The sequence below is a fragment of the Heliangelus exortis genome, chromosome 28 (assembly GCF_036169615.1).
Source record: "Heliangelus exortis chromosome 28, bHelExo1.hap1, whole genome shotgun sequence".
In the NCBI taxonomy this organism is placed as follows: Eukaryota; Metazoa; Chordata; class Aves; order Apodiformes; family Trochilidae; genus Heliangelus; species Heliangelus exortis.
This window is the reverse complement of record NC_092449.1, coordinates 2,692,875-2,720,173: the sequence shown is the minus strand read 5'-3', so window position 1 is coordinate 2,720,173 and position 27,299 is coordinate 2,692,875. Positions and strand designations below refer to the sequence as shown.

The 27,299-nt window shown below is 52.0% G+C and overlaps 1 protein-coding gene across 2 annotated transcripts; it reads left to right on the top strand.

The window, feature by feature from the left end:
• The first annotated feature begins 12,938 nt into the window (after window positions 1-12,938).
• On the top strand, window positions 12,939-25,604 carry ACER1 (alkaline ceramidase 1). Of its 2 annotated transcripts, none has more exons than XM_071727817.1 (7): window positions 12,939-13,248; window positions 15,149-15,252; window positions 21,571-21,685; window positions 22,023-22,161; window positions 23,295-23,432; window positions 24,026-24,163; window positions 24,987-25,604. In XM_071727817.1, the coding sequence occupies exons 2-7, from the start codon at window positions 15,160-15,162 to the stop codon at window positions 25,153-25,155; spliced, it is 792 nt and encodes a 263-aa protein (XP_071583918.1). In that variant the 5' UTR covers window positions 12,939-13,248; window positions 15,149-15,159; the 3' UTR covers window positions 25,156-25,604. The 2 variants fall into 2 exon arrangements, with proteins under 2 accessions (XP_071583918.1, XP_071583919.1); XM_071727818.1 differs by lacking the exon at window positions 12,939-13,248 and adding an exon at window positions 14,364-14,994.
• Window positions 25,605-27,299: the final 1,695 nt, after the last annotated feature.

Genomic DNA, 27,299 nt, shown 5'->3' with positions numbered 1-27,299 from the left:
TGGTGCCATGTCCCCACATCCACATCCCCAGCACCTCTTCCCATCCCTGGCATCACATTCCCACCCCAAAGAACCATTGTCCCATCCCCAAGCATCTCATTTCCATCCCAAGCACCCTTAGAATCACAGAATGGGCTGGGTTGGAAGGGACCTCAGAGCTCATCAAGTCCAACCCTTGCTCCACTCCCCCCGTGGTTCCCAGCCCATGGCACTGAGTGCCACATCCAGGCTCTTTGGAAATATCTCCAGGGATGGAGAATCCACCCCTTCCCTGGGCAGCCCATTCCAATGCCTGATCACCCTCTCCAGAAAGAAATTCTTTCTCATGTCCAACCTAAACCTCCCCTGGCACAACTTGAGACCTCTTGTGCCCTCTTGTCTTGCTGAGAGTTGCCTGGGAAAAGAGCCCAACCCCCCCCTGGCTCCAACCTCCTTTCAGGGAGTTGGAGAGAGTGATGAGGTCTCCCCTGAGCCTCCTCTTCTCCAGCCTCAACACCCCCAGCTCCCTCAGCCCTTCCTCACAGGACTTGTGCTGGATCCCTTCACAGCCTCCTTGCTCTTCTCTGGACCTGCTCCAGCACCTCAATCTCCTTCCTGAGCTGAGGGGCCCAGAACTGGACACAGGACTCAAGCTGTGGCCTCCCCAGGGGCAGAATCCCTTCCCTGGGCCTGCTGGCCACACTCTTCCTCATCCAGGATTCCATTGGGATTCTTGGCTACCTGGGCACACTTGGAATGTTGAACCTCATCCCGTTGGGATCATCCCAACCCTCCAACCTCCTTTCAGGGAGTTGTAGAGAGTGATGAGGTCTCCCCTGAGCCTCCTCTTCTCCAGCCTCAACACCCCCAGCTCCCTCAGCCTCTCCTCATAGGATCTGTGCTGGATCCCTTCACCAGCCCAGTTGCCCTTATCCCATCCCAAAGCACCACATTCCCATCCCTGGCACCACCTTCTCACCCCCATCCCTGTATCCCTATCCACCTATTCCCAAGCCTCCCACCACATCCCCATCCCCACATCATCCTCTCTTGGCCACTGCTGAGGCTGCTCCCACCAGTGCTGCTGGGAGGGGGGTGGGGGGGAGTTATCTGATAACAGGACAAGATAAGGGTGGGAATCCCCCACTCCTGGGACAGCTCCAATCCCTTTTTTCCCTCCAACGATCTTTTCCCTTCTCCCATCTGGTGGGTGGTCACCCACCCCAGGTTGCAATGGAGCTGGTGGGACCCAGTGCACGGAGGAGGGACCCTCTGGGGAAGGGAGGAGGGTTCCAAGGACACCACGCAGGAGGATTCCTGCAGGGAATGCTGCTGGCTGCTCCTTAAAAATGGCCTTTCAAACTATCCAGAGAAATCTCTGATAGCATCCAAGGAAAGAGGAAGGTGAGGGTTGGTAGATCCAGCCCTGGAGTCCCTGGGCAGCAGGAAACAGAATTCCTGCACAGTGCTGTTCAGCTGGGCCCACTGGCTCCAACACCAGCCTTGGTTAATTGGGACAACCTTGGTTAATTAGGAGTAGCAGAACGAAGCAGTGATGTTCAGCAGCAGGGTTTGAGCTCCAGCCAAAAATGCTTTTTTTTTTTTTTTTTTTTTTTTTTTTTCTTAAGAGCCAAAAAGGGACATTTCCATGAGGAAAAGCTGCCTTGAACACTGGTGCATTCTTGCCAACTCTGTGATCTCTTCAAGGCCCCAGATTGGATGGGGCTTGGAGCACCCTGGGCTGGTGGGAGGTGTCCCTGCCCATGGCAGGGGTGGCACTGGGTGAGCTTTAAGGTCCTTTCCAACCCAAACCAGTCTGGGGTTCTGTGATCTCCCTCACTCAGCTTCTCCAGCCCAGCTCTGCTGGCAGCCCTTTCCATCCCTCTCCTCTCTGCCCCTAAGGAAATCCCCCCGGCCCCCAAAAATGCCCCATGGAGGTGACCAGAGGATGAGACATGTGGTGGGGACACCGATGGAGCTGGGAGAGCTCCCCCCATGGCTGGGACAGGTCTGGCTGCAAGGTCCATCCTTTTACTGTCCTGGCCGGGTAGAGCAGCCAGGGGGTGATGGAATCAGGGGATCCTACAGCTTGGGAAAGACTTTGCAGAGCATTGAGTCCAACTGTTAGATGAGCAACACCAACTGAATCCCTCCTTTCTGGGGTCAACCAGACTCATGGGGCTCTTTTTGGCGTCACTGAGACCTTCCAGGTGGGAAGAGCTGGTCCTGGCACCCCGAGGGTTCCCCGGCACCCCGAGGGTTCCCCAACACCCCAGGGGTCCCCGCTTCCATCCCCCAATTCCCCAGCTCCCGCAGGCTGCCCTGGGCAGAGCAGCCGGGAGATGAGCCGAAAGCTCTCCCTCCCCTTGCTGATCTGCATTTGTTTTAAGGTTTCTTTCATGTCCTCTTTGAGGCTCGTTTCCTGTTCTTTGTAGAAAACAATGCTCCCCCCTCCCGGCCCACCTCTGCCCGCTTCAGCTCCCCTCCCCTGGGCTGCACCCTCGGGAGCTGAGCTGCGACTTTGTCCTCAAATACAAAATACCCTGTTTGAACCCAACCGGTTTTAAAGCTGCTCCTGGTATTTGAGATCTAAGAGATGCATTTAAACCGAGCTCGATTTTCTGTTGGTTTGGGGTTTTTTGTTGTTCTTTGTTTGTTTCTCTCTTTCTTTCTGTCTCTTTTTCTCTTTTTCTCTTTTTCTCTTTTTCTCTTTTTCTCGTTTTCTCTTTTTCTTTCTTTCTTTCTTTCTTTCTTTCTTTCTTTCTTTCTTTCTTTCTTTCTTTCTTTCTTTCTTTCTTTCTTTCTTTCTTTCTTTCTTTCTTTCTTTCTTTCTTTCTTTCTTTCTTTTTCTTTCTTTCTTTTTCTTTCTTTCTTTTTCTTTCTTTCTTTTTCTTTCTTTCTTTTTCTCTTTCTTTCTTTCTTTCTTTTTCTCTTTCTTTCGTTCTTTCTTTTTCTTTATTTTTCTCTTTCTTTCTCTTTCTTTCTTTCTCTTTCTTTCTTTCTTTCTTTCTTTCTTTCTTTCTTTCTTTCTTTCTTTCTTTCTTTCTCTCTCTTTCTCCCTCTCTTTTCTTTTCTTTTCTTTTCTTTTCTTTTCTTTTCTTTTCTTTTCTTTTCTTTTCTTTTCTTTTCTTTTCTTTTCTTTTCTTTTCTTTTCTTTTCTTTTCTTTTCTTTTCTTTTCTTTTCTTTTTTTCTTTTCTTTTCTTTTCTTTTCTTTTCTTTTCTTTTCTTTTCTTTTCTTTTCTTTTCTTTTCTTTTCTTTTCTTTTCTTTTCTTTTCTTTTCTTTTCTTTTCTTTTCTTTTCTTTTCTTTTCTTTTCTTCTCTTCTCTTCTCTTCTCTTCTCTTCTCTTCTCTTCTCTTCTCTTCTCTTCTCTTCTCTTCTCTTCTCTTTTCTCTTTTCTTTTTCTTTTCCTTTTGGAGGAGGGTGGTGCAGATTAACGTGAAGCTGGTAATTCCCTGGGCAAGTGACAGCAACTGGAGGGGGGACTGTGCTGTAAATGCTGAGCAGGGCTTGGAGCTTTCCATGGAAGCTGGAGCACAGATGCTGGGAGCAGCGTTTTCTCTGTTACACAACACATCACCCGCTCCTGTTTCGTGCTGCTTTAACCACTTCATCCCTCACCCAGTTGCCTCCTGAGAGTGAAACCAGTACAAAGGGGCCCTCGCTGCTGTCTCCACTCTGTTCTCACCACCCCCTGGACTTTTCTGTCCTCAGTGTCTGCCCAGCCAGTCCTGCTGGGATTTACTGGGATCCAGCCCCAAGAGAGCAATGGGTGCAACGAATCAGAGGTTTCTGCCGGAGCCAGGAGCTGCACAAACCTCCAGCAAGAGCTGGTCCTGGAATGGTTGAGGTGTTCCACCAAGGAAAAGGGACTATTGGGGTAAGGTTGGGGATGTTCAGTGAGTGCCCATGGCTGGAAGATGTGATCAGGCAATTCTCAGTGAAGATTTACAACCTGATAAGGCATTAACTGGGAGACCAAAAACCCAGTGCCCATGTGCATCCCATCACTGGGAGATCAAAAAATAAACCAGGGAGCACGTGCACTCCAGCAAGTGGGACATCAAAAGAACCAGTGACCACATGCACCCCGACAACCCCCCCCAGAGAGGAGGCACAGTCCCCGTAGCCTTTAGACGAAATCCCCATGATTTTTGTTGGTTTGTTTTGCCGGGGGAACCTGGGGTTTAAAGCCAGCAGGGCCTGGGGTGCTTGTCCCTGTGTCATCCCCTCCATCCCCGGCTGCAGAGCCGCTCCGGGGCCGGCAGAGGGAAGCATCCCCCCGGCCATGCCGGGAATGGGACCCCGCAACCCTGCCAGGGACCCTCAGAGGGCTGGGGGGTCCTGGGGAGGACCCTGGTGGAGAGCAGGGGGAAGGGGGAGCAGGAGAGCTTGAGCTGGATTCTCCGAGGAGCAACCCTGTGGAGTGGTCCTGGTTTGGTGGGACTGCTCTGAGCTCTACAACCCTCGCCCACAAGACACACAGTGACCAGAGAGCTTGCTTTGTTTTGGGGCGACAGAGGGGCACCCGAAGGGTTTGGATGCCACCAGCTTCCCTTGGCAGAAGTGCCTGAAAGAGGAATTGTTGCTGGGGGGGCTCCCAAAAGTCAGGAGGGAGAAAGAGGCACTTCCAGAAGATGCTCCTGGGCTTGCTGCTGGCCTCAGCACCCTTTCTGAGAGGGCAGGATTAGCACCCAGGCAGTGCAAGAGGCATGGAGCTTGCACAGCACTTAACTCAGTGTTGTTGTTATCAGTCTGTCCCCATCCAGTGCTCTGCACAGCAGGGGCTTTGCAAGCCATAGAGTTTGAGCCTTAATACTTTATTAGCTGGTCAGTGACTGAAAAAGAAAATCCCACCATCCACCCACAAATCCTATCACATCCTGTCCCTCCCAAGAGGTTGTACCTGGGTTGAAACACTCAGACAGTGGTAAGGTTCCTTCTGACTGGGACTACAGCCTTCAACAAACCCAGCTGAGACTGAGACAACTGGGTTTGTTCAGCCCTGAGAAGAGAGGGCCCAGGGGAGACCTTCTGACCACCTTCCAGTGCTTGAGGAGGGGTACAAAGTAGATGGAGACTCGTGGAATCCCACGGACAAGCCAAGGGGCAATGGGCACAAGTTGCTCCTGGGCAGATTCAGATTGGACACAAGAGGAAATTTTTTCACTCTGAGGTCAGTCAGACCTTGGAATGGTCTCCCAGGGGAGGGGCTGGACATCTCATTTGAACAATAATATGAGAAGGGTTGGAGCAGATGATCCTTGAGGTCCCTTCCAAGCTGACATTCTATGGTTCTGTGGTGGATTATCCCAGGCCTGGGGCTCCTCAGCCCTGGATGGTTTCTTCTCTGCCCTGCAGTAATCAGTTGTGGATCCTGGTAACCACATAACACCCACAGCTCCTATCCCCGAGCAGATCTGCAGCCACCTCGAAGATCCCTGTCCCAGCTGCCCAAGAGGGAAGCTGAGCTGTGTCCTGGGGCAGGTATTTATCCAGCAGCACCCTGGGGAGGGAGAGCCAGGGCCCCTGGGACCAGCAAATCCACTCCCCTGCAATCAGTGCCTTGGAAACAGGGTGGGAATGTCCCCTGCTATAGCCCTGGGGAAGTGAGAGGCAGCAGGGATGAAGCCCAGGGTGGGATTTGGGGAGATGGGGACTGTCACCACCTCACCTCACACCGGGAGTTATCACCTCCGAGGCTACCTCAGGCTCTTTGCAATACTTGGTAAATACCACAAGGTGGGTGGTGGGTAATTACTGTTTTTCCCAAGTCTGCAACTTTTTTCCAGCTCAGCTGGACCAAGCCGTAACTCCAGGAACTGTCATCACACCTGGGACTGCTGCAAGATTTTGAGTCCCCTGGAAAGGAGCCAAGACCACAGAGAAAACCTGTCCCAAAGAGCTTCCAAGAGGCACATGACACAGTTGGGAAATGGACTGCAGGTGCATCAGGTTCCAAGATGCACCTCTGAGGGGAGGGGGAAGTAATGCTGTGTCTGCTGGGATGGACCCCTCCAAGGAAACCCAACACCTCCCCAAGAGCTGTGGTGAACACTTCAGTGCAAGCAAACAGGCACAAAGCCTGTGTAGGATTCTTAAATGCCACCACTCTGTGTTTTCTATCTCAAAAAGCCTCACCTGCCTCCTCCTCCTCCTCTGGAATATCACCAGGACCATCTCCTGTCCCTCACCAGTCTCCTGCCACCTGGATTATGCTTCAGCTGCCCCAGGTCTCAGCCAGCTCGTGACACCTCTGTGCAGCGTGGGCATTGATGGGGGAACCTTGAGGTCTTTTCCCTTCTCTCTGAGGGTTTCCCTCCCTCACCACCCTCCCCAACTCTGATGCTGAAAAACTCCCCGCTTCCAGGCTTAAAAATCCTCCACCTGTTTGTCTTGTCTGCAGAATTCCTGGGAAGAGGGAGGGAAAATCAGGATTTCTGGGTTTGGTGTCACACCACTGCACAGTCAGAGCTGCACTTGTCCCTTGTTAGCAAAGTTTGTGTTAATATTCTGGTTACTTGCAGGAGTAACTTCACAGTAAGAGCATCCCAGAGAAAACCTGGAGCTCCTCCTCATCACCTCTGCGATGCTGGAGCACGAGGGCAGCTGCTGTGCTCTCCTCACAGGCTGCACTGACATTTCAGGACATGAAAACAGGGTTTGGGAAACTCAGCTCTTTGGGAACCATTCCCAGGGGTGCCAGAGGGAGAGGCACACTGAGGGTGGGATGGATCCATCTCCCAGTTCCCATCCCAGTTTCCCAGTCCCAACAGGGCTGCGCTGGGGAGATAAGCAAGGACCTAGCCTGGGGGCTGGGTTCCCAATGCAACCTTCTCCTCCTCCTCCTCCTCTTGTGCAACCCTGCCAAGGGGGTGGGCAGAAACCTTGGGTGTTGGGTGCTGCTCGGGGTGCAGCTGAGCTTGGGAAACAGCAGGGGAGAGCCCCAGGGGCTCCCTCCTGAGCCCCACACACCCCCTCCATCCTCACCAGCCGTGGCCACACGAAGGAGCAGTGTGGGTCCCTGGCATGTCCCACGTTCCTTCCGAGATGGGATGTGGTGGACAGGCAGGGCTGGAAGCAGGCAGGGCTGATTTCACACCTTGGAGCTATTTTGGAGGTAAACTCAGGCCTGATGCAAGCAGGAAGTCAAGTGAATTGCCTCAGCCCAGGGTTATTTCGGCCCCTCTGGATTTACCTGTGAGTTGTCTGTGGCCTCTTAAACCCTCAGGACTGGTTTGTTTTATTATTTGGAGGTGGTTTTTAGTCCCACTGTGTTCCTCGGGAAAGACAGGAACTAAAAAAGGGAACAACAGAGCCAATAAGTGAGAAGTTAGTCAATTAATAAAGGAAATGTCTGTGCTGCAGGGGCCGGTGTGGGAAGGGCTGGATGCTCAAGGGAAGGTGTGTTCCCAACCAGCTGCTCCCCAGAACTTGTCCCAGCAGAATCCTCTGGGCTGGGAGAAGGGCACAACCCAGCACATGGCATGGGGAGCTTCCTACAGAGTGTGCACAGAGGGGGATTTGTCTCCAGGGGTGCATCCAGCTCTGTGCCAAGGCCACCAAGAGCAGGACCTGCAGGAGAGTGGTGTGGTCTTGACATGAACGTGTTTTATTGTGCTCACACCACTGCCTGGGCACGGGAGCACAGACAGAGAGAGGATGGTGAACAGGAGGACACAAGCATCACGTGTTATCTGTCAGGGTTGAGTTGGAACCACAAGGGGTGCTCCCTGCTAGGAGGGGATCTCATTGCTTTGGGAAGCAAGAGGAGGTTTGTACCAGGAGGTGTTTGCAGGAGGATGGGGAAGATCTTCCTTGTGGTCTCAGAGCCCAGGCACCAAACTGAGAATCAAGAGAGTAGGACAGGTCCCTGTATGCACTCCTGTTGGGTCTGCTCTGTGGCTGCTGGGGACATTTCTGGGCCCTTCTCAGGCCTTGAAATTTCAGGTGACAAATTCTTCCAGGAGTTTTTTCTAGTGATGCTCCTAAGTGTCACCATGTCCTCATTATAATAACCCCTTTTCTCTGCTCGTGAGGCACTCACACCAAATTTCTTACCTGTTTCAAACTCACAAAAGGGTAGATTTAGATTAAATATTGGGAAGAAATTCTTTGGTGTGAGGGTGCTGAGCCCCTGGCCCAGGTTGCCCAGAGAAGCTGTGGCTGCCTCATCCCTGGAAAGGTTGGAGGCCCCAGGTTGGATGGGGCTTGGAGCACCCTGGGCTGTGGGAGGTGTCCCTGCCCATGGCAGAGGGTTGGGAATGGGTGAGCTTTAAGGTCCCTTCATACCCAAACCATTCCATGATTCTGTGACTCTGTTCCCAAAATAATGCACAAAGAGAGATTAAGGTTAATATCAGTCCCTTTACTGCTGTTGGTTGACAGGTTTCAAAGCACATGGGATGGGAGCTTCTTTGAACAGAGAGGGGAAACCAGGTAAAGCACAGGGATGTGCACTGGGAATGACCCAGGTGGGACAGGGAGGCTGCAGGGAGCTGCAGTGAAGGGGTCTGGAGAACAGGAGCAGGGAATTTCCCATCCAGAGGTGATCCAGCTGGAGGGCAGCTGGTGCAGCCAGCAGGCAGCATATAGGCAGCAGGAGGTACTTTTTCACTCAGCATGTAATTAAACTGGACCTTGTTACCACAGGGTGTGACCTCAAAAAATAGAAAGAAAACTATGAAGGATTGATCTGTTCTGACTGGTCCAACGTGATGCTTCAGGACCTCTGTTTAAGGAAGTATCAAGTCACTGACCACCAGATGATGGGACAGGATTATTTCCTTCCTATATTCCTTCCAATAGACTGCTGCTGACAGGGCCAGAGGTGCTCTGCCCTCTTAAGCTCTTACAGAGTTCTAACAAAGTCATTAATCCTCCAGGCTTTACCCTGTCCTTCACCACGAAGCCTCTCCCTGAAACAGAGACAGCAGCTCCTGCTTGCTGCTCGGGGCTGAGCAGAGAGGGAAGAGGTCGCGGGGTGTTTGCAGGGACAGCCTGGGATGAAGGAGCCTCCATCTCCCAGGGCCTCTGCCCCCAGATTCTGCTCTTCAGTCTCTTTGCAGAACTTGCACAAACCTCAGCTGCCTCCTGCCAGGGCTTTGCGCCACTCTGAGAAGGGATTGCAGTGTTAGATGAACACATCTGCCTGGATGCAAAGCCTCTGCCAGCCCTGATGGAAAGCTGCAGACTCAGCCCCAGCAAAAAGGAACCTTCTCTCCACCTCCTTCCATTTGCTCATCTGGCCAGAACCAAGATTCCTGCAAGTGAGACAGGGGGAAGGCTTCTAGATGCAGGGGATTGGGTTGGCCAAGAGGAATCCCCCTGCTCTGTGCCTGCTGAATTCAAAACCTTCCAGGTCTCCAGGCAGCCTGTGGCCAGCACCTCGGTGGGAGAGCCCTGGTTGTGCTGAGAAGAAGGTGATTTTTCTCTCTCCTGATTTAAATAGCTTACATTTTCTACTACACCACACTTGATCTTAGCCAAAAGGCTGAGAAATGACTCAAAGGACAGGTGACCTTAAGAGGTCCCTTCCAACCCAAATTATTCTATGAATCTACGATTAAATTATTCTATTCTTCTATGATTCTATTTTCATCTACAAGAAGGGGAGAAGGAGAAAAGCCTCTGCTTAACTCCTCCCCAGCCAGCAGCTCCTGAGTTCCAGAAGCCAAAGCCTCCGCAGCATCCCCAGGGCTGCTCCCAGAAGCACGTGATGGATGACAGCAGGGAGATTTCCTTTAATTATCACTGTTATTGTTGCTCCTATTAGCAAGGAAGGCATTTGTTTTAAAACCTGTTTGTGTTTCAAAACAAGCACGGGGTGGCCAGGTTGGCAAAGACAGTTTAGTTAACTGGTGTGGCATCCTGCCTGGAGTGCAGATGATTGAGTGCCTGGGGGATTGCTCAACCATGATGGGTTGGGAGGGAATTTCTCTTGGACCCTGAGACCAACCCTCTGGAGCCTGACAAGGCTTGTGCTCTGCTCCTCTGGAGGCTGACTTGCACAAGTACCAGGGCCAGGATGTTGTAAAGAGCAGGTGTTTCAGACACTTGAGACCTGAAAGCCACACCTTGCGTGGGGTGCAATCTGTCCTTGCTGTTCCTACTGATGCTTTTTTTGGTTGCCCGGAGCCCCTGCCCTACCTGGTGAAGAAACACCAAGATTTACAGCTCTGCAGTGGGAATAAAACTGGGTACATTGCTCCTGGGAGGCTCTACAGCAGCAATGGAGATGAATGCTTCCATTTGGCTGTGGAAAGCACTGCCAGCTTTAGCAGCACTCCTGCTGCTGTTATTATTTCTTCCAGACCACAATTTGCTAAACTGCTTCCAAACCAAGCAGAGGACATGATTCCTGCCCCGTGGAGCTACAAATGACAGGGATTATCCAATTGTTTGGCTTTAGCAAGACTCCCAGATCACCTACCTAGGTTTTTACACCTGGAAACATGAAATTGCATCCCCGGAGCTAAAGTCATGTACCAAAAGAAAAGGAGCTGGCAGAGGGACAGAACCTGTCCAGGCTGCTTCAGGCCCTTCCTGGATACAGGCAGATCACTGCAGCAGGGCACTGCTGAGCCAAAATATCTGGGTTCCCTCCCTGACTCCCCCATTGCCTCCCTGTGAGATGGAGCAAAGTCATTTTGTCACCTTCCCCCCCAGGGCTTTGACTCACGTTCGCTGAGCAAACAGCAGCAGGGCTGTGGGATGCCAGCACTCCCACCTCATCCTCCCTGCCCTGGGTGGTTGTTGCTGCCCCTCTGCTCTGGCTCATAGCCCCACAGATGCCACAGCTGCTCCAAATAGGTTCTAAAAAAAAAAAAAAAAAAAAATCCCTCAGCAGCAGCAGGAATTCAGGTGGACACCTCCATCCCAGGACAAGGCAGGTAGGATCAACCTCACGTTAAGCAACTGGATTCTCCCAAACCTGCCCACCTGAGCCCTCCTTTCCCTGTTCTGGTGGCCCCAGCAGCAGAACTCTTTCCTCAGCAGGGTTTGTGAGGCCAGGGTTAGAAACCCCTCGCAGCTGGGCCCTGAGACTGCAGGCTCAGCTCCTGTGACTGTCCCTGTCCCAGCTGTCCCCCTGTGATACCCTCAGCCCCCACTGCCTGCCCCAGGGAGGAGAGAGAGGCAGAAGAGCCTCTCCAGATGCAAGCATGTCCCATATCCCAAAGCCTGGGATGTGGGGTCTTGCAAGACAGTATCAGACCAAGGGAGGGGGGAAAGGAAGAGCTAAGGGCACAGGATGAGCAACAAATCTCATCCAGGAGGTTTCCTTCCAGCTCCTGGTGCTGAGGAGACATCTGAGAGAGCTGAGATGTCAGCAGGAGGTGGAGAGGAGGCAGCAACCCTTAGCTAGGGGGTGAGGACTTTGGGTGAAGCTTTGGGAGAAAGATGTCTCAGACAGCAGGAGAATTAGGGGGGTGCCTCTGTGTAACTCCCATCTGAGGCTTTGAAAGCTTCACCCTCTGCTCCCTGGGCACCCCTCACCTCCCCAGCCCCCTGCCAGCACCCTCAGCACCCCGGGCCCTGCTGAGCACAGGATGTAACAATGAGGAGGAGCTGGGAAGGAGGACTCACCAGGAAACCAGCCTCTCTCTGTGACCTGAATGCTATTTATTGATGAATCAGGGAAGTTGGGGATTTGTGACATCCTCCCCGGTTATTTATTCATCCTGTGGCACAGGATACATCAGGGATATTTGGGTGCCCTGCTCATGCTGAGGATGCCAGAGGTTTGGGGTTGGGAAAATTCATTCTTTTCCAAGATATTCATGTAGGCCAAGCACCACGTGTCCAGACAACCATCTCTCTTCTTTTCAAATCCACCTCTGCCCCTTCCCTGGCCTGTGCTGTACATGGACAAGTCACCAACTCCCTTCTTGCTGAGATCCCTCAGGGAACTGGGGGCCTTCTCCAGCCTGGTCTCCTCCTTGCCCAGTCTGTTCTGGATTTGTTCTGGAATAAGAAGCAAATTCACCCCAAACTTCCTCAATGTGGTGCAGCCATCCTGGGGGTGAGAGCATCTCACCAGGGGATGCCTCTGATCCTTTCCTTCAACCACATCATCTGTCCTTGAAATACTTGACTTAGCTTTGTGTAACAGAGCTCCATCTTATCTTATAAGCTGCTTTGGTGGTTAATTACCCTTTCATTTCACCTGGATTTGTGAGGCTTTTGTAAGCCCTGGTGTTTTTAGGAGGTGTTGCACAGATTAGGTCTCCCAGGCACACTTCTTTTTAATAGAAGTATCAAAATAAATGGCTAAGCTTCCCAAAGAACCACTCCCCAGGGCAAACCTGAACATCACAGTTTGATCCCAGCTCCTCAGGGAGCACATCAAGAGGAGGGAAACCTCAGATCTTGGTCTGACCCTGCCCTGTGGTGCTAAAAGTGGTGTCTCCAACAGGAAGACCTGCACAAACAGATCTTGTGTTTATGAAAGAAACAGGTTTCTTCTTTTTGCCAAACTTACATGGAGGAGAAAAAGCAAATTTTTGGAAAAAGCTTAGTTGCTGCCAATTTTCTTGCCATCTTGAATGGAATTCAGGAGGAAATACTTGCAATGCACTCACCCTGAAGTGTCCTGTTCATCCAATTCTCTAACTGAACAGCAAAGTGAACTAGCTGGAAGAATTGTGATTTGATAATAAAATAACTTTTTAAGGCACTAAACCAGTAGTTGGGGGAAAAAATTGACGAGCGGCTCAAATTTAAGCCCCAAAACCGAGGCAGCACCAGCTCGCTGCTTGATTTTTGGGGGGGAAAACTGGTTTATTGGTTTTTCCCCAGCTCTGCAAGGGAGGTTGTATGGATCAGCACCTCCCCTGGGAAAAGCAGGGTGAGGATGGGGTGTGTGCGCCTGCGCAGGTACCTTGCCCAGGGGCACTCAGGTGATTTCAGGCTGCACTTCCACCTCCTCTTCCAACTTTTCCAGCTCATGCTCCTCTGCCCTCCCTCTTTGCCCCTGCCCATTTGGGTGCAGAGATATAAACCCTCCAGCCAAAATGTTTCCTTTGGGGGACTGGAAGGTTTGCCTGGAGGGTGTGCATGGCTCTTGTCTCATCCCAAGGCTTTCCCTAGAGACAGAGCCAGGGTATTTCCTGGTGGCTGCTCCTGCTGAGCTCACACCGTGGGCACTGACTCCTGCAGAGCTAGAGCAGCAGGGCAGGTTACTGCTCCAGCTTTCCTGAAAACCTTGGAGCTCCTGGCACTTCACCTTACCTTGTGGAAGCAGCACTGGTCCATCCCAGTGGAACACAGGTAAGCTGGGATGGGGTGACAGGAGAGCAGCAAGCCAGCTGGGCACTCTGGGCAATGCTTCAGTGTTTCTTTTTTTTCTTCTTCCACCTTGTGTGTCCTCCATCTCTTTACCATCTCTTGATTGAGGTTTGTTCCTCTGGGAGATGGGATTTATCATCTCCTTGATGATGCTTTTTTATCCTATGCAACCACTTGCGTGGCTGTAAAAGCGTAAGGCAAGGAGCAGTGCACCAGTCCCTGTGGTGTGAATGAGCACATGGAAAGCCAAGATCATGAAGAGTCAGACCTCAAACCAATCTGCCTGCCATCTATCTGATTTGTCTTCTGTAGCTGTGATCTCACCTGCTCTGAAGAAGCAGCCAACCTGGATTAAAGGGAGGGCATTGTTAAATGGTAATTGTAGAAGAAGAGTGGAGGTTTCTCCACAAGTCAGTTTGTCTGGTCAGAGCAGGAGGTTACAGAAGAGCTTGTTTGTATTAGAAAACACTCCTGTGTTCCTGTGTTTACTCCCTTTGAACTTCTCCTTGGGAAGGGAGGCAGAGGAAGCTGTGGTATCTTCACACACACCTACTGCAGCTGCTGAACTCGGTGGTGCTGCTCAGCTGACTCTGCTCTGAACAGGAACTTGACTGTTTCTGCACAAGAACATCAGCAACTGATGAGTGCTTTTCAGATGAACTTCCCTTCCTGGCATTAAACAGCAGCAAGATATTTAAAGAAGAGGTGTTTGCCACCTTTTACTCCCAGTGCCTCAAGCTCAGAGATGCTGCTGAAGGGTTTGATGTCACCCCAGTGCCTGCTCGTTCTGCAGAGCTAGAGGAGCACAGCTGGGTGGGTTTGTTCAACACTGAATCCAGGGACTTAACTGCTTAGATCTGTGAATTTTTGTGGCTCTTGAGTACCAAAACCCCACCAGCTAGGGTTCGGATTATGCTTTCAAACACCTCTAAGGTTGGTACTCATCTATCAGCTTCTCAAATAGCTCTGAAGCATCAAGGATCTGAAAGAAAACATGCTAGGTAGGAATTTTGATCAATAATTTAACTTTTGCAAGTGAATAGAGAGGGCTGAGAAATGATGCTCACACTGAGGATAGGAAAGTTCCTAGCTTGTGGAAAAAAAAAACATGCAGAAGTTTAGATTTTGTTTAAAATCCCACTTGTAACTGCAGCTTCTACCAGAGGCTGGGGAACCTGGCAGTATGGTGCTCATTTAAGGTGTGAAAGCTCTGCTGGGATAGCAGGACAAGGTTTGCATGGAATCATAGAGTGAAATCACCTCCCAGCCTTTGCTCTGCCCTCCCAGGACTCTGGTAACACACTGGGTCTGCACTGGTGCTCCAGGGCTAAGCTCAAGTAAGGTGAGCTCCAGCCCTCAGGAAGATGCTGGGAAAGGACTAATCAGAACTGAGCCAATGAGCAAGAAACCCTGTAGAGTTTTCCACTCCCAAAAGGTAGCTGACAGCCCACAGAACACCGGGAAGTCCTCTTGGCAGAAAGATCTGAGTCACAAAGAAAGTGAAGAGAAGGGACAAGAGAGGACAGGGCAGAAACGGGGAAGCATCGTGTGGCACTGAGAACACCTGAAGAGGAACCTTAATGCCACGGATGGGGCTGTGGTGACCATTGCCAGGCTCAGAGTTCAAGAACATTTCCTAGGCTGATCTGTCACTCCTACGTCGTGGGAAGAAGGAAATATTCTGCAATATGGCTCACGCTGGGGAGAAGATGAGTCTTTCCTAGCAGGGTAAGGATGCTGTGCTGGAGCACACCGGTGCCCGGGGGAGCAAGGGGCAGGCGGGCAGAGCAGGCAGCTCCCCCTTCCCCTTGGGGTGTGCACCACGCTCCTTCCTCCCTCCCTCCCACGCAAAACTAACCCATTCCTCTCCTTTTTTACAAAGGTGGCCCAACAATGCCCAGCATCTTTTCCTACCAGAGTGCTGAAGTGGATTGGTGTGAGGGAAACTTCGAGCGCTCGGCGGTGATCGCAGAGTACTACAACACCGTGAGTGAAGGAGCATCCCCAGGGCAGGCTGGGGCATGAAGCAGCCAGCTCCAGGCTGATCTGGGGAGATGAGATGAGGCAACCTTGCTTTCTTTCCTCCTGTTCACTCCTCTGAATTTCCTGGTGTTCGGAGGGTGCTGGTATGGGGGAGATTTTCTGAGCTGCTGGGGTCAGGGGTGCTTCTGGCGTGTGTGGGGCTGAGTTCCCAGGGAGAAAACTCTGGAGGAGCTCCTTAGCCCAGATTTGTGAGAGCCTGTTCTACCAGTCCTGCAGCTCTCCTGCCAACTGGGTTAAGTCCCACACAGAGCTCATGTATTCCAACAAAATGTACAGGAGTGGCAAAATGAGAGACAGCGCTCGCATGAACCGTGTTGGGCAGGTTGGGAAGCTGGAAGTCAAGAGGGAAGAAAGCTGATGCATGAGCCAGTTTCACCTCCTCTGATCCTTTATTAATCAGACTCCATCCAGTGCCAGTCCCTTGGATGCAGCCTCCTGGCTTACAGCATGGCTGGGAGCATCCAGCATGCAGAGGACTTGGTAGCTGATGGGTCTGTGAGGGTCCTGCAATTGCAGGGCTGTGAGGCATCTGGATTTACAACCTTCCAAAGGCCTTGTTTACAACTTTTAGCAATTACTGTCTAACACTAGAAGTTCTTGTTCTCATGGAAATGTCTCTTCCTCCTTTTTTTTTTTTTTTTTTTTTTCCCCCCCAAGCATTTCCTGCTTTTAATAAATTACCTATAATAACAATAATTCCCCCAACCAAGTCCTGCAGCCTCTCGGCTCTAATTGCCCAGCCAGGGTTTCAGAGGAGGGATGTTTGGGCTTCATATAGTCCCTTTTTTTTTGAGACAATTGACAAAAAAAAAATAAAATCTGCCAGTCTAGATCAAGTCCTGCTTCCCTCTGGCACCCAACCAAACGTGTTGGGCAGTGCATCCCTGATGGGTGAGCTGAGGACTGCAGAGGGAGATGGTACAGAAATCACATCTCCTCACAGCACTATTTCAAACATAGGTGGGGATGCCAAATGCCTCTGTGGTCTGGAGGGTCCCTGGCAACACTGAGTAGGGGCTGATTTCCATGTTGGCTGATTCCCATGAAGAGAAGGAAGTCTGAAAGCAATTTTTTTTAATCAGAATTTGTTCTGGGAGATAAGTTTGCCTCACCTCCTAGTTTAGGATAAAGGCAGCATTTTTTAAAATGTGTATTTGGAGCTGAGACCCCATTTTCACACTGATTTCTGGTGATACACTCCCAGACTGCCAAAGTGGATCAGGATTCTTAATACATCACAAGTATCTCAGGAGCTCCCCAAAAGCACTTAATTCTCTATCTTTTCTTCAGCACACTGTTGCAGCACACACCAGTTGGTGTGGCCAGATGCATAAATATCTTTCTTAGCATCCAAAGCCCTCTAATTCCCATAAAACATTCACACTTAGCTTCCTAGGTCTCTTTGTGGCACAGGTTTCTAAATGATGTAGCTATTCCTGAAAACCTTGCCCAGGTGCCTAATTCTGGACTGAGGTTCCTCCTTGTCACCTGAGCCATCCCTCATGTTTCTGTCCTGCTGGGCTCATCAGGGTGAATTTTCATGGGCAGGACTCAGACACAGCTTCCTTCCAGGAAAGAAAAGATTTTTTCAGTGGATGTTTCCACCCTAAGATGCAAACTGGGGTGACACTGAGCAACACAGAGAGATGTGGGCAGAGCAAACCTTGCAGGATTTTTTCCAGAGATTAAACTGGCCCTTTTTTCTTGCTATATGTGAACACAGGGCACCTCTTTCCCAGCAGAGAAAGAGGTTTTTTTGGTCCCTGCACTGATCTCCTTCTTGCCAGGATCACTTTTACTATTCCACAGGGCTTCCAGAGCTCTGTGCAGGCAGAGGTTCCATTTCTGCAGTTCCTGGCTTGAGATGCAATTCCCATTTAGAGAAAGCTGCAGGGCCCCAAACCTGCATCAGGGCTGGCATGTGATCTCCTGTCCAAACAAGGGGAGACAAAAGAGCAAGCCCTCAAAAAACTATCAGAACATCTGAGGAGGGCCCCAAAGGATGCACCATGCTCAGGGCCAGACCTTGTAACCAGAAGCAGGCAGGGGCATCACCCCCATGGACATGAACACCCTGCTCAGCACTCCCTGGCTCTCCAGGGAGCCCTCTTCCTGCTCTGGGCTCTCTTGCAGGCTCAGACTCCTGGTATTGTGCCCCAAAAGGGGGATTTTTAGAAAGGGTGAGATCCCTGGCTGTCCCTGCTGGCTGGCAGGATGTTGCAGATGCAGCTGGGGCTCAGGGCACTGCAGTCCCAACAGCCTGGATCTCCCCTTCTCTCCTCCATTCATTTGTTCCCCATGTTCAGATTGAACTCTGGAGCAAACTTTATGGCCTGCCCAGAGACAATATTGACTTCAGCATCAGTGCCAGAGTTTTAGACCAGCTGGAACTCCAGCCAGCTCCTACCCAATCAGCAGGACAGGGTTGGTTTGTGCCAGCAGCAGCAACGTCCTGCTGAGAATTGCTCTGTGCCAGCCACACTCTCTCTCAGGTCTGCTTGGGTTGGATGCTTTTTATTAGAAATCAGCACTGAGGGTATGAGCAGAGAATGTAAACAGTGTCTTTAAGTACCTAATAATGCATGGGGGCTGGTGATTGGATGCAGTTCAGCAACAAAGCACTATTTATAGTGACTCAGTGACCCAGAAATTTATTGTCTTCTGGCTGTTCAGAGGAGAACAGCATTGTGCTACATAAGGGCCATCAGTCATGGACTTGTCTTCCTCCTCTAATTTCTTTCCTGAAATGACTGATCCAGGGTGCTGGTAATAACACCCAAATCCTCAGCAGCCTCTCTGGCAAAGCAGCAGGAGCTCTGACACCACCATGTATCCAGAGCTCCCAGATGCTTTATCAAGATGGGTGGAGATAAACTCAACTGCAGGTGCAAATTCCCCTGATACACCCAGAGAAGCACTCACTTTCTGTCTGTCAGAGTCACCCAGGTCCTCACCACAGGCTCAGGAACCCCACAGCACCACAAACCCAGCACTTTCTCTTGCCTCCTCAGAAAGCCCCTTTCAGAAGGACAGCAGGTCCTTGCCCAGCACCCTGCCAACACTACACTTGGAGCTCTTTCCTGCCCCAAAGTCCTGGTATGACTTTGCTGTGTCAGGATGTGGAGCTTCTCAAACTTGAAAAGGGGAGATAAACACTGGCCCAGGTCGCCCAAGGAAGCTGTGGCTGCCCCCTCCCTGGAAGGGTTCAGGGCCAGGTTGGATGGGGCTTGGAGCACCCTGGGCTGTGGGAGGTGTCCCTGCCCATGCAGGGGGGTTGGAACTGGGTGAGCTTTAAGGTCCCTTCCAACCCAAACCATTCTGTGATTCATCTTCTGCTACACAGGTCTGGCTATTAGGAACTTGCTCTACAGGTCTGGAGAGCCTCTGAGGTTCTCCCTTCTGTCTTCAGCCCCGTGGGCTCTTCTCAGATAAAGCTGGTTTGCTGGCCTGGGAGTGAATGGGTGCACTGCAATGAGTCTTGCAGAAATCTCCTTTCACTGCAGAAAATACCTGTCTTGAGTAAGGACCAGCACGTGCCTTGTTGGCTGTCACATTGCTGCCCTGCTCACAGAGCCAGGCAGGGCTCTGCAAACCACCATCTCCTGTCCCAGGCTGTCCCAGAGGTTTCTTCTCACCCTGTCACGGCTGGAGATGAAAACAGGTTCCCTGCAGGTCTCTCACTCCATCTTAGGCTGCAAAGTGCCAAGCTGCAGAAGCCCTGGGGCCTTTCTCATGATCCTGCTAATACACCAGGATTACAGCCGTGTCATTGATCCCAGTCTCACTTTCCTCTCAGTGAAAAAAGCAAATGCCACTACAGGCAGACTTGGCTGAGGCACCTGGAGCAGTAACTCACACTTGTTAGGAACTGGGGACATCACTCTGAGCTCACAAAGCAGGGCTGAGTCACTTTCACAGCTCAAATCACACCTTGGATCCATCCCCACTCTCTGGTCACATCTCCTGGTGCCTCCTGACCAGTACAACCCAGCTGGATGCTCGACCCAGCAGCAGAAGTCGTGCTGGGAGGACCCAGCATAAGCAGAGACTCTGGAAAAATTTCCAAGTGGGAGTGCTGGGAGCAAAACCCCCCTAATGACATTAGAGCTGAAGTTTGCCACATCCCAGAGGGCAGATGTAAGACAGCACTTACAAATCAGGGCTTGGATTGGATGGGTGAGGGAGGACCCTTTGTCCTCCCCAGATACAGTTTTGAAGCAGCTCTCCCCTAAGCTCAGAGTTTGGCTGCTCTGCAAGGAATCTCTCTCTATCTTTTTGACCCTGTTGGCACCATTCCCCTGATTATCCCTCCCCTCTGCTATCTGATCTTGCACATCTCACACTGAATTAATGAAGTGATAACAGTGCTATCATGTAATTAGTGGCACTGTTGCAATGCCCACTGCAGCAGGGACTCAGAGCTCTCCACGCAATCTCCAGCTCCCACATTTCCTCACTGATGTGCATGCTGCCACTTGCACCCTGCTGCCTTTTCTATGAGAATTTTCTCTCCTCTTGCTGCCCCTACTTGTTTTCTGAAAAAGAAAACCCTCTTTATCCATTTCACAGGAAAAGAAATGTTTGTGCCACAGTTATTACTTGAACACACGGTTTGGGTTTTCGATCATTTCCGAACAGTTTGACCTCAAGTGTGCAAGGGGGACCAGCACTTTTCTTTTCATAACTGGAAGGGGAACAGGCCTGGATTTGGCTTTAAGCACTGATAGACTTGGCACCCATACACTTGGCCTGAGAATTGCTGTTAATAGGAGCATCAACTTGTTCCATGAAAGCCTTAGCAAAATTCAAGATTAATCTCCAGGCGTTAAAGGGAATGGAGACCTGACATGAAGTGTGAATTGTGTTTCCCTCTGGAATATGAGAGTGTGTTTGTCATATCCCTGTGATGTGCAGACTTCTGGCTGTAAACTTAGATCCCACAGGACATGACAAGACATGACACAAGCCAAGTGTCAGCTTTGCAGCTTACCTGGTGCATGTTTAAGGGCTGCAGAGGGGGGAGCCTCCACCTATGGATGTCAATTTCCAGGCTTGGGGTCTGGGTCATCATCTTGCTGGAAGATGAAAGCAGAAGGATTGTCTGGGTGTGATAAAAGTCACCCTGGTTGCTTGCCAAAAGGTATTTTAGCAGATGGCTCTGCCCTGCTCTTCCAAAGCCCAAAAAAGGAGCTGTCTGGCAGGTAAAATGTAACACCAGGGTCCCAGCCTTTTGTAAGCAAGAAAGACTTTCCCTGTGGAGGCTTTGCTTCCCTGTGCTACCCCTTTCCTTTTGCAAATTCAGGTGGAGAGGCCAGGATGAGCACCCACTTAGGTTAAGGGTTATCTCCACCTTCATGCCCCAACAGTTCCAGGCCTGAGCCAGCAGCCAGGTCCAGATTTTGGCACTTGCTGCTCCTCCCCAGCTCCCACATTTTGCCCATCAGCATCTGCCACCCCCAAAGCACTGGCACCTTTGAGCAGCCCAGCAACAGGCTGAGCCCCAACCCTCCCTCCCCAGACAGACCAAAGCCTGTCCATGAAACACTTCTGCAGAGCTGGAAATTGGGGCAGAATAATTTCTCTGCATTCATTTGCTAGGTATGCTTAAAGGAGGTTTATGACTTCATGTAATTGCTAGTGTCCAGAAAATCTTCCCCCCCCTTAGGCCAGGTGGCTTCACACATGACACTACAGGATGTCACCTCAGTCCTGCCTATTCCCACCTCCCAGCGTCCTGCTTGTCCTGCTGCTCCCCACCACACCCACTCCCAGCTAAGGAGGATTTTCCTGACAGGATCTTGCTGTGCTGGCCCAGCTCCTCACACTCACCCAGCCTCTCACAGGGGGCTGGCTGCTGGCTGAAAGGGGCAGGAACCATCCAGGGAATTTCTGGGTTGCCAGGAGAGAGATCTGGCTGGAAACAGAAGAGCTTTGGCAATTTGCTTGAAGACACCAGGCAGCTGAAGCTAAACCATCATCCAAAAGGGACACACCAGGTCCTCCTGGACTTGCTGGCCTCAGAGGTGCCTGCAGGGAGAGCCCAGATGTCTGCAGCCCTCTGCAGCCCACAGCCCTTCCAATTCCAGCCTTAATTCTCCAAAACCACCTCTGCCTCTCCCTGTGCCAAGAGCAACACCCGCTTCCACACCATGCTTCCCACTTGAGATCAGTATCCTCTTCGCAGACAGATACCCAGGCACACGGTGGGATGGAACTTGCCCAAGATCATGCAATAAGCTGAATGCTCCTCTTGTTTTGCAGATCAGCAATGTAAGCTTCTTTCTCCTTGCTCCTGCCCTGCTCTACCTGAACCGGCAGTACCGGCAGCAGCGCGCCTTGCCCATGTATTTTGTCTCTGCCCTGCTCGTCTGTGTAGGTGGGTGCCAAGGTTGTGAGGAGACCATACAGGCTGCCAGAGTATCTGTCTCTTCATCTGGAGGCTGGTTCCTGGTGGCTGAAGCACAGGGGCAACCCAGGGTGGGGAACCAAACAGCCAGGGCTGTTGGAAGTCCACAGCTCGGGGTTCCTGCTGGCATCCAGCCCAGTGAATTCCTGTGGGTGCTGTGGGCACTGACTCACTCAGCCCTCTGCTGACACCAAGGTCTGTGTCCTGCTCTTCAGGAACAATGTGTCTTTAGGAAAGCCCCCCAGGAACTCCCCAGGCCAGGCAGACTTGGGGCTTTGCTGACAGAAGGTGTCCTTGGTCCTTGCAGGTATCTTCTCTACATATTTTCACATGACCCTGAGTTACGTGGGACAACTCTTGGATGAGCTCTCCATCCTCTGGACACTGGCTGTGGCATATTCCTTTTGGTACCCAAAGGTTTACTTCCCCAGGTTCATCAAGAGCAGGTAGGACTCAGAGGGACACAAGGTTCTGAGGGGAGGGCTGGGACATTGACATTGATGCCTGTGACCCACAGATCCCCCTCCTCGCTCACAGCCAGCACCCTGTGACGGGTCAGCCTTGTGGTTCATGCAGTTTGCTTTGGGATCAGCCCACCCATCACTCACTGGTGGCTGTGCTAAGGGAGCAAGAGCAGGAAACCCTTCAGATGGGGAAGGGCTGTGCTGGGCTCCTGCCAACTGGAGCTGCTTGTCTTTGTGAAGCTGCAAAGGAAATATTGCAGGGAGAATGTAAAAATTAATGAAGAAATTAAATGTTCCTGAGCACTGACATGCAGTTACCCAGGCTGCCAAACCCTTATATCATCCCCTGCCAGTCACAGGGAGCTTTTCCTGAAGGCTGGTGGGGTTTCCCATAGCACAAGCTGGTCCAAGTTAACATCCCACATTTCGAAGGTTGCTGGCTGGGCCAGAGGGGCTCAGCAGAAAGGCTGAGGGGTCCTGGGGGAGCACAGAGCAGCAGAAAGAGGAACCCAGCAGGGTTTTGCTCAAAATGGTGTCCCATCCTGGCAGGCTTGCTGGAGCCCTCTATGTCAGCCCTGCTAGGAGCCTTGCAAAGGTTTGCTCCAAGTTTGCTCTTCCCATGCCACAGGGGAGGTCACCAAGAGTTCAGTGAGGAGACAAGGCTGGGGGAGAGAGGAAAGGACTTGAGCAGGGATTTGCATGTGAAAGGCCCCTCTGAGCCCTATTGTTGTGCAGTCAGCCCAAACCTGCACGGTTGCTGGGCTCAGGCCCCTGCCCATCACTGCTGGAACTCCAGCTTTGCAGCCCTTCCCTGAGCAAAGCCTTTGCCTCTTGGTGCTCCTCCCTGGCATCATCAGGAAAGTGCATGAGATACCTTCTGGGCTGTGTTCCCTGCTCTCTCATGGACTAACTAGGTGGATTTGAGCAAAGCACAGATATAAACAGCTACCTCAGCCTTCCAGCCAGGACTACTGCAGAGACTGAGATCAACCATGTGCAGAGATTGGAGGTGCTGGAGAAGGGTTTCCTCTCTCAGGAAATGAGCAGGACCTCTCCCATCCTTATCCTTCCATTCTGTGAACCTCGGGAGCACTGACACTCCCAACTCCCTTTAGGAAACAGTTCTTCTGGTTGAGTGGTGTCACCACCGTGGTCAGTACCTTGATGTCCTTCATCAAACCAGCCTTCAACGCCTATGCCCTCAACTGCATCGCCTTCCACCTGCTGTACCTGACATGGCGTGAGCTGAAAAAGTAAGGAGGGGGCTGTGGGGGGGTTGTCTGCAGCTCCAGGGCTCCTGCCAGGCTCAGAGCTGGCAGCGACTCTGTGCACCACATGAATTGGGCAGAAGTTGTCATCAGCCACATGCTGGACCATCAAGTCTGCAAGGAATTGGGGCAGCCTGGGAGGGATCAGGAAGAGGCAGAGGAAGGACTGTGGGCAGTGGGAAACGAGGAGGCCAACTAACCCTAACCCTAATGCCCCAGGTGCCACTCAGAATGGGGACAATCCATGGGATAAGTGCATCTTCTCACCCCCAGCTGCCATCTCTGCAGTTCTTTCCTCTTTGTGGGGAATTCGGGGCCCAGTGTGGGGTTGGGAGAACCCTGCAGGATGTGAGGAGAGAGATGGGAGTGCCTTAGCATCTCCTAACATCATCTTCACCCACAGAAAGCCAGAAAGCCCCACTGCAGAGTGAGACATCCCAGTACTTGTGATCTGATGAATACTCTCCGGAAGAATCTTGTTGGATTTTGCTCTGTTGCAGACAGGAGGCAGCCCTCTTCAAAACTCTCTTTCCTTCCAACATGATGCTCCATTCCCTCTCCCTTGCTGTGTCTTCCAGGTGCAATGACAAAAGGGTTCACCGGATGGCTAAAGTCATGGTTGTGTGGTGGGTGCTGGCCATCAGCAGCTGGCTAAGTGACAGGTGGCTCTGTGGGCTCTGGCAGGCCATCAACTTCCCCTACTTCCACAGCTTCTGGTAAGGGCTCCAACACTGGGGTAGGAACCTCAGCTCAAACGTTTCAGGGGCTGAAGAGCCACAGCTAAGGAGAGATGGCAGCAGGGGTGTGCCAGTCAACCACAGAGCAGCCACATCTCTGCCAAACCATCTCTTCCTTCCCTCTGTCACTATTGATGCTGCTCCTCGACCCGGTCCAAACCAAGGATTTGATTCTAATCACCTTTTAATTATCTCTTACCGCTCTTACCAGCGGTTACCAAAAATTGTTTTGCAAGGGAAATTGTTCTGAGTCCCTCCAGGTGAGCAGTTTGCTCTCCAAGGGCTTCACCTGCTGGCAGGAGGCTGCATGCAGTGCGTTGCTCTTGGAGTTGTTTTAATAGCCAGACAGGAAGGCAGCGATTTGCTTGAGCAAGACATTTCAGTGCCTGTCCAAGCGTGGCTGGAAGGGCTGCACACAGCTTGCAGTCCCAGTTTCCTCCTCACAAATCACTGGGATGACTGGGACAGGTACCCAGCAGTGCTGGGCTCAGCCAGGCAAGGAGGAATGGGTGGGTTGGTTTGGGGCTTAAGTCCCCCGTGTCACCACTGTGCCAGGAATTGCCCCAGCCCAAGCTCCCAGAGCTCTTTCAGGATTTCCCCACGGGCACAAACCCTGCAGGACCCTTCAGCCCTTGTGCATCACAGGATTGGGACCTGTACCCAGTACCCCTCCTGTACTAGTACCCAGTACCCTGTACCTGTACCCCTCAGCTGTCCCCTCATATTGGCACCACTCCAAGGTGCAGGAGGAGCACATGGAGTTACCCCTGTCCAACCTGTGTCTTTTTGGTTTCCTTACCAGGCACGTGCTGATAGCCATGTCCCTCCTCTACTGCTGCCCACTGGTCATCTACTTCGATGTCAACTACGAGATGCCAGCATTCAAGCCAAAGCTGGAATATTGGCCTGGAGACTCTTGGCCTGTCGTGGTGCCTTATGTCACCCTGGAGGAACCCCACAAGCAGTGTTAGATGCCCTCAGGCACCCCTCAGGCAGGGGGGGTGTGATGCACACGTGTGTGTCTGCACGGGGAGCACCTCTGCACGCCTGCTCCTCCGCCGAGGGCAACGTGGCTGGGGCAGGGAGCAGCTGAGGCCTCCTGATGCCAGGCATGAAGCAGGGTGGGAGCCCACAGGTGCCTCGGAAGGCTCTGCCCAGACTGGCATCCAGGGAACTGAAGATCTCTTCCTCTAGCAGATCCCCTCTGAGAAGGGGAGGAGGATGGTGCTGCTTCTGTGTCTTCTGCATTAGTCAAGCAGCAGAATCCTTTTTGCTGTCAAGGGCACACTGGAGAGCACAGAAGCCAAACTGGTGACAGCTGGGTTTGTTGGGGCTGCTCTAATTATTATTATTATTAATGTTATTTATTGATGTATGTGGTCTTACTCAGGAGAGCTGTGCAATAAAGCTATGGACACTGCCTTGCACTGAGCCCCTTTCCTTGCACTGGCTGCACCACTTCCCCCTTTATCACCATCACAGCAGTCACTCCCACAGAGAGGCAAAACTCCCCCTGACCTGGGGAGAGAAGTTTGGGCTGGGTGACAGCACAAAAGGGGTTCTGCTAGCCCAGGTCCTGGCATGCTCTACCCCATCTTCAGCTCCCAGTATTCCCCTCAGCTTTGACAGTCTCCAGCTCCCTGAAAGGGGATTGTAACAAGGCAGGGGTTGGTCTCTGCTCCCAATTAAGGAGTGATAGAATGAGAAGAAATGGCCTCAAGTTGAGCCAGGGGAGGTTTAGTTTGGATATTAGGAGCAATTTCTTCCCTGAAGGTGTTGTCAGGCCCTGGCACAGACTGCACGGAACAGTGGTGGAGTCCCCATCCCTGCAGGGATTTCCAAGCTGTGGAGATGGTGCTGAGAGCCATGGGTTAGTGGTGGCCTTGGCAGTGCTTGGGGAACAGTTGGACTGGATAATTTGAAAGGTCTTTTCCAGCCCAAATGATTTTTCTTGATTTTATCACTTCTCTGCTTGCTGAAAGGACTGACTAGTGAGAGAGAGTGAGGTAAGGAGCCAAGGCATTAGATAAATAAATATGTCAGCTTCTTTGCAAGAACACGGAGAAGGTGTAAAGCCTCAGAGAAAGATCACTGCTGTGCCACAGGTACAGGCTGATTTCCAGGTTCTCCCCACAGTGTGACAGTGACAAAGTTGCTCCCAGAGACACGGGACAAGCTCCTGTTGTCTGAGCCCTGCTGCAGCATGGTGATGGGTTCAATCACATCGTGGGGCTTGGTTCTTGCACACCCAGCAGGGACTGTTCCCTGGAGAGCACCCAGAGGCTGGCAGCGTGGCTGAGATTGTCTCCCTGCAAGGCAGCCAGGACAAGGTAACCTCACTCCGGGGGCCTCAGGCTTTTTGAGCCCCTGTGAGTGAAATAAAAGCACCCTGGGCTGATCTCCCAAGGCAGGAGGTGCTGTGCCTGCACCACGGCACTCCCGTGGCTGCTGCTACCTCGTGGGTCTCTCTGCAATGGTCCCCAGAGCCACTAGATGGCAAATTTGGCTCGGGAACCCCGAGAAACACTTCATCTTAGAAAAGGGAAGCCTCGCACAAGGACCGAAGCCCCAGGCCTGCTGCTCCCCCTGCCCTCTCCATCACCCAGCCCCAGGGCCAGACACCTCTCTGCCACCACGGCCACCGGTGAGACACCTGCACAAGGAGCAGGACAAGGAGGATCGGGAACCTCAGCCTTTGTCTGCCCTTGCCTGGTGGTGCTGATGCCCCCCTCCTCCTCTCTTTGCCTCTTTGTCTCTCCAGCATGCCAGCACTCTCGCCTCTCCCTCCATCCCTCCATCGCTCCTTTTCTCTGACCTTCCCCGTTTCGCTCTCCCCTCCCCCCCCTTCCCTCACCCCTTCCCCGGCCCATCACATTCTCCTGCAGCCTATTAATAACTTCTGGGCAATTACACCGGGGCCCCGCTGGGCTCGGCCCCTCCGTCGCCGCTGCCCACGCAGCCACCGAACACGCCGGCAGCAAGTTCAAAAGTGCAGCGGGGCTTTCACAGCCCCTCGCCCCGTCAGGGGGTGGAGGAGGCGGCTGGAAAAGAAAAGAGGCCGTTGCCAGGGAGCCCGGCACAGGAAAAAGGGGGTCACCTTCACCTCCGACGGGAC

Bases quoted from the DNA above. Each gene is read 5' to 3' on its own strand.
- ACER1 (XM_071727817.1), top strand. From the start codon at position 15,160: ATGCCCAGCATCTTTTCCTACCAGAGTGCTGAAGTGGATTGGTGTGAG. The intron at 23,433-24,025 runs GTAAGGAGGGGG...TGTGTCTTCCAG, and splicing joins ACATGGCGTGAGCTGAAAAA to GTGCAATGACAAAAGGGTTC. The intron at 24,164-24,986 runs GTAAGGGCTCCA...TTTCCTTACCAG, and splicing joins CCCTACTTCCACAGCTTCTG to GCACGTGCTGATAGCCATGT.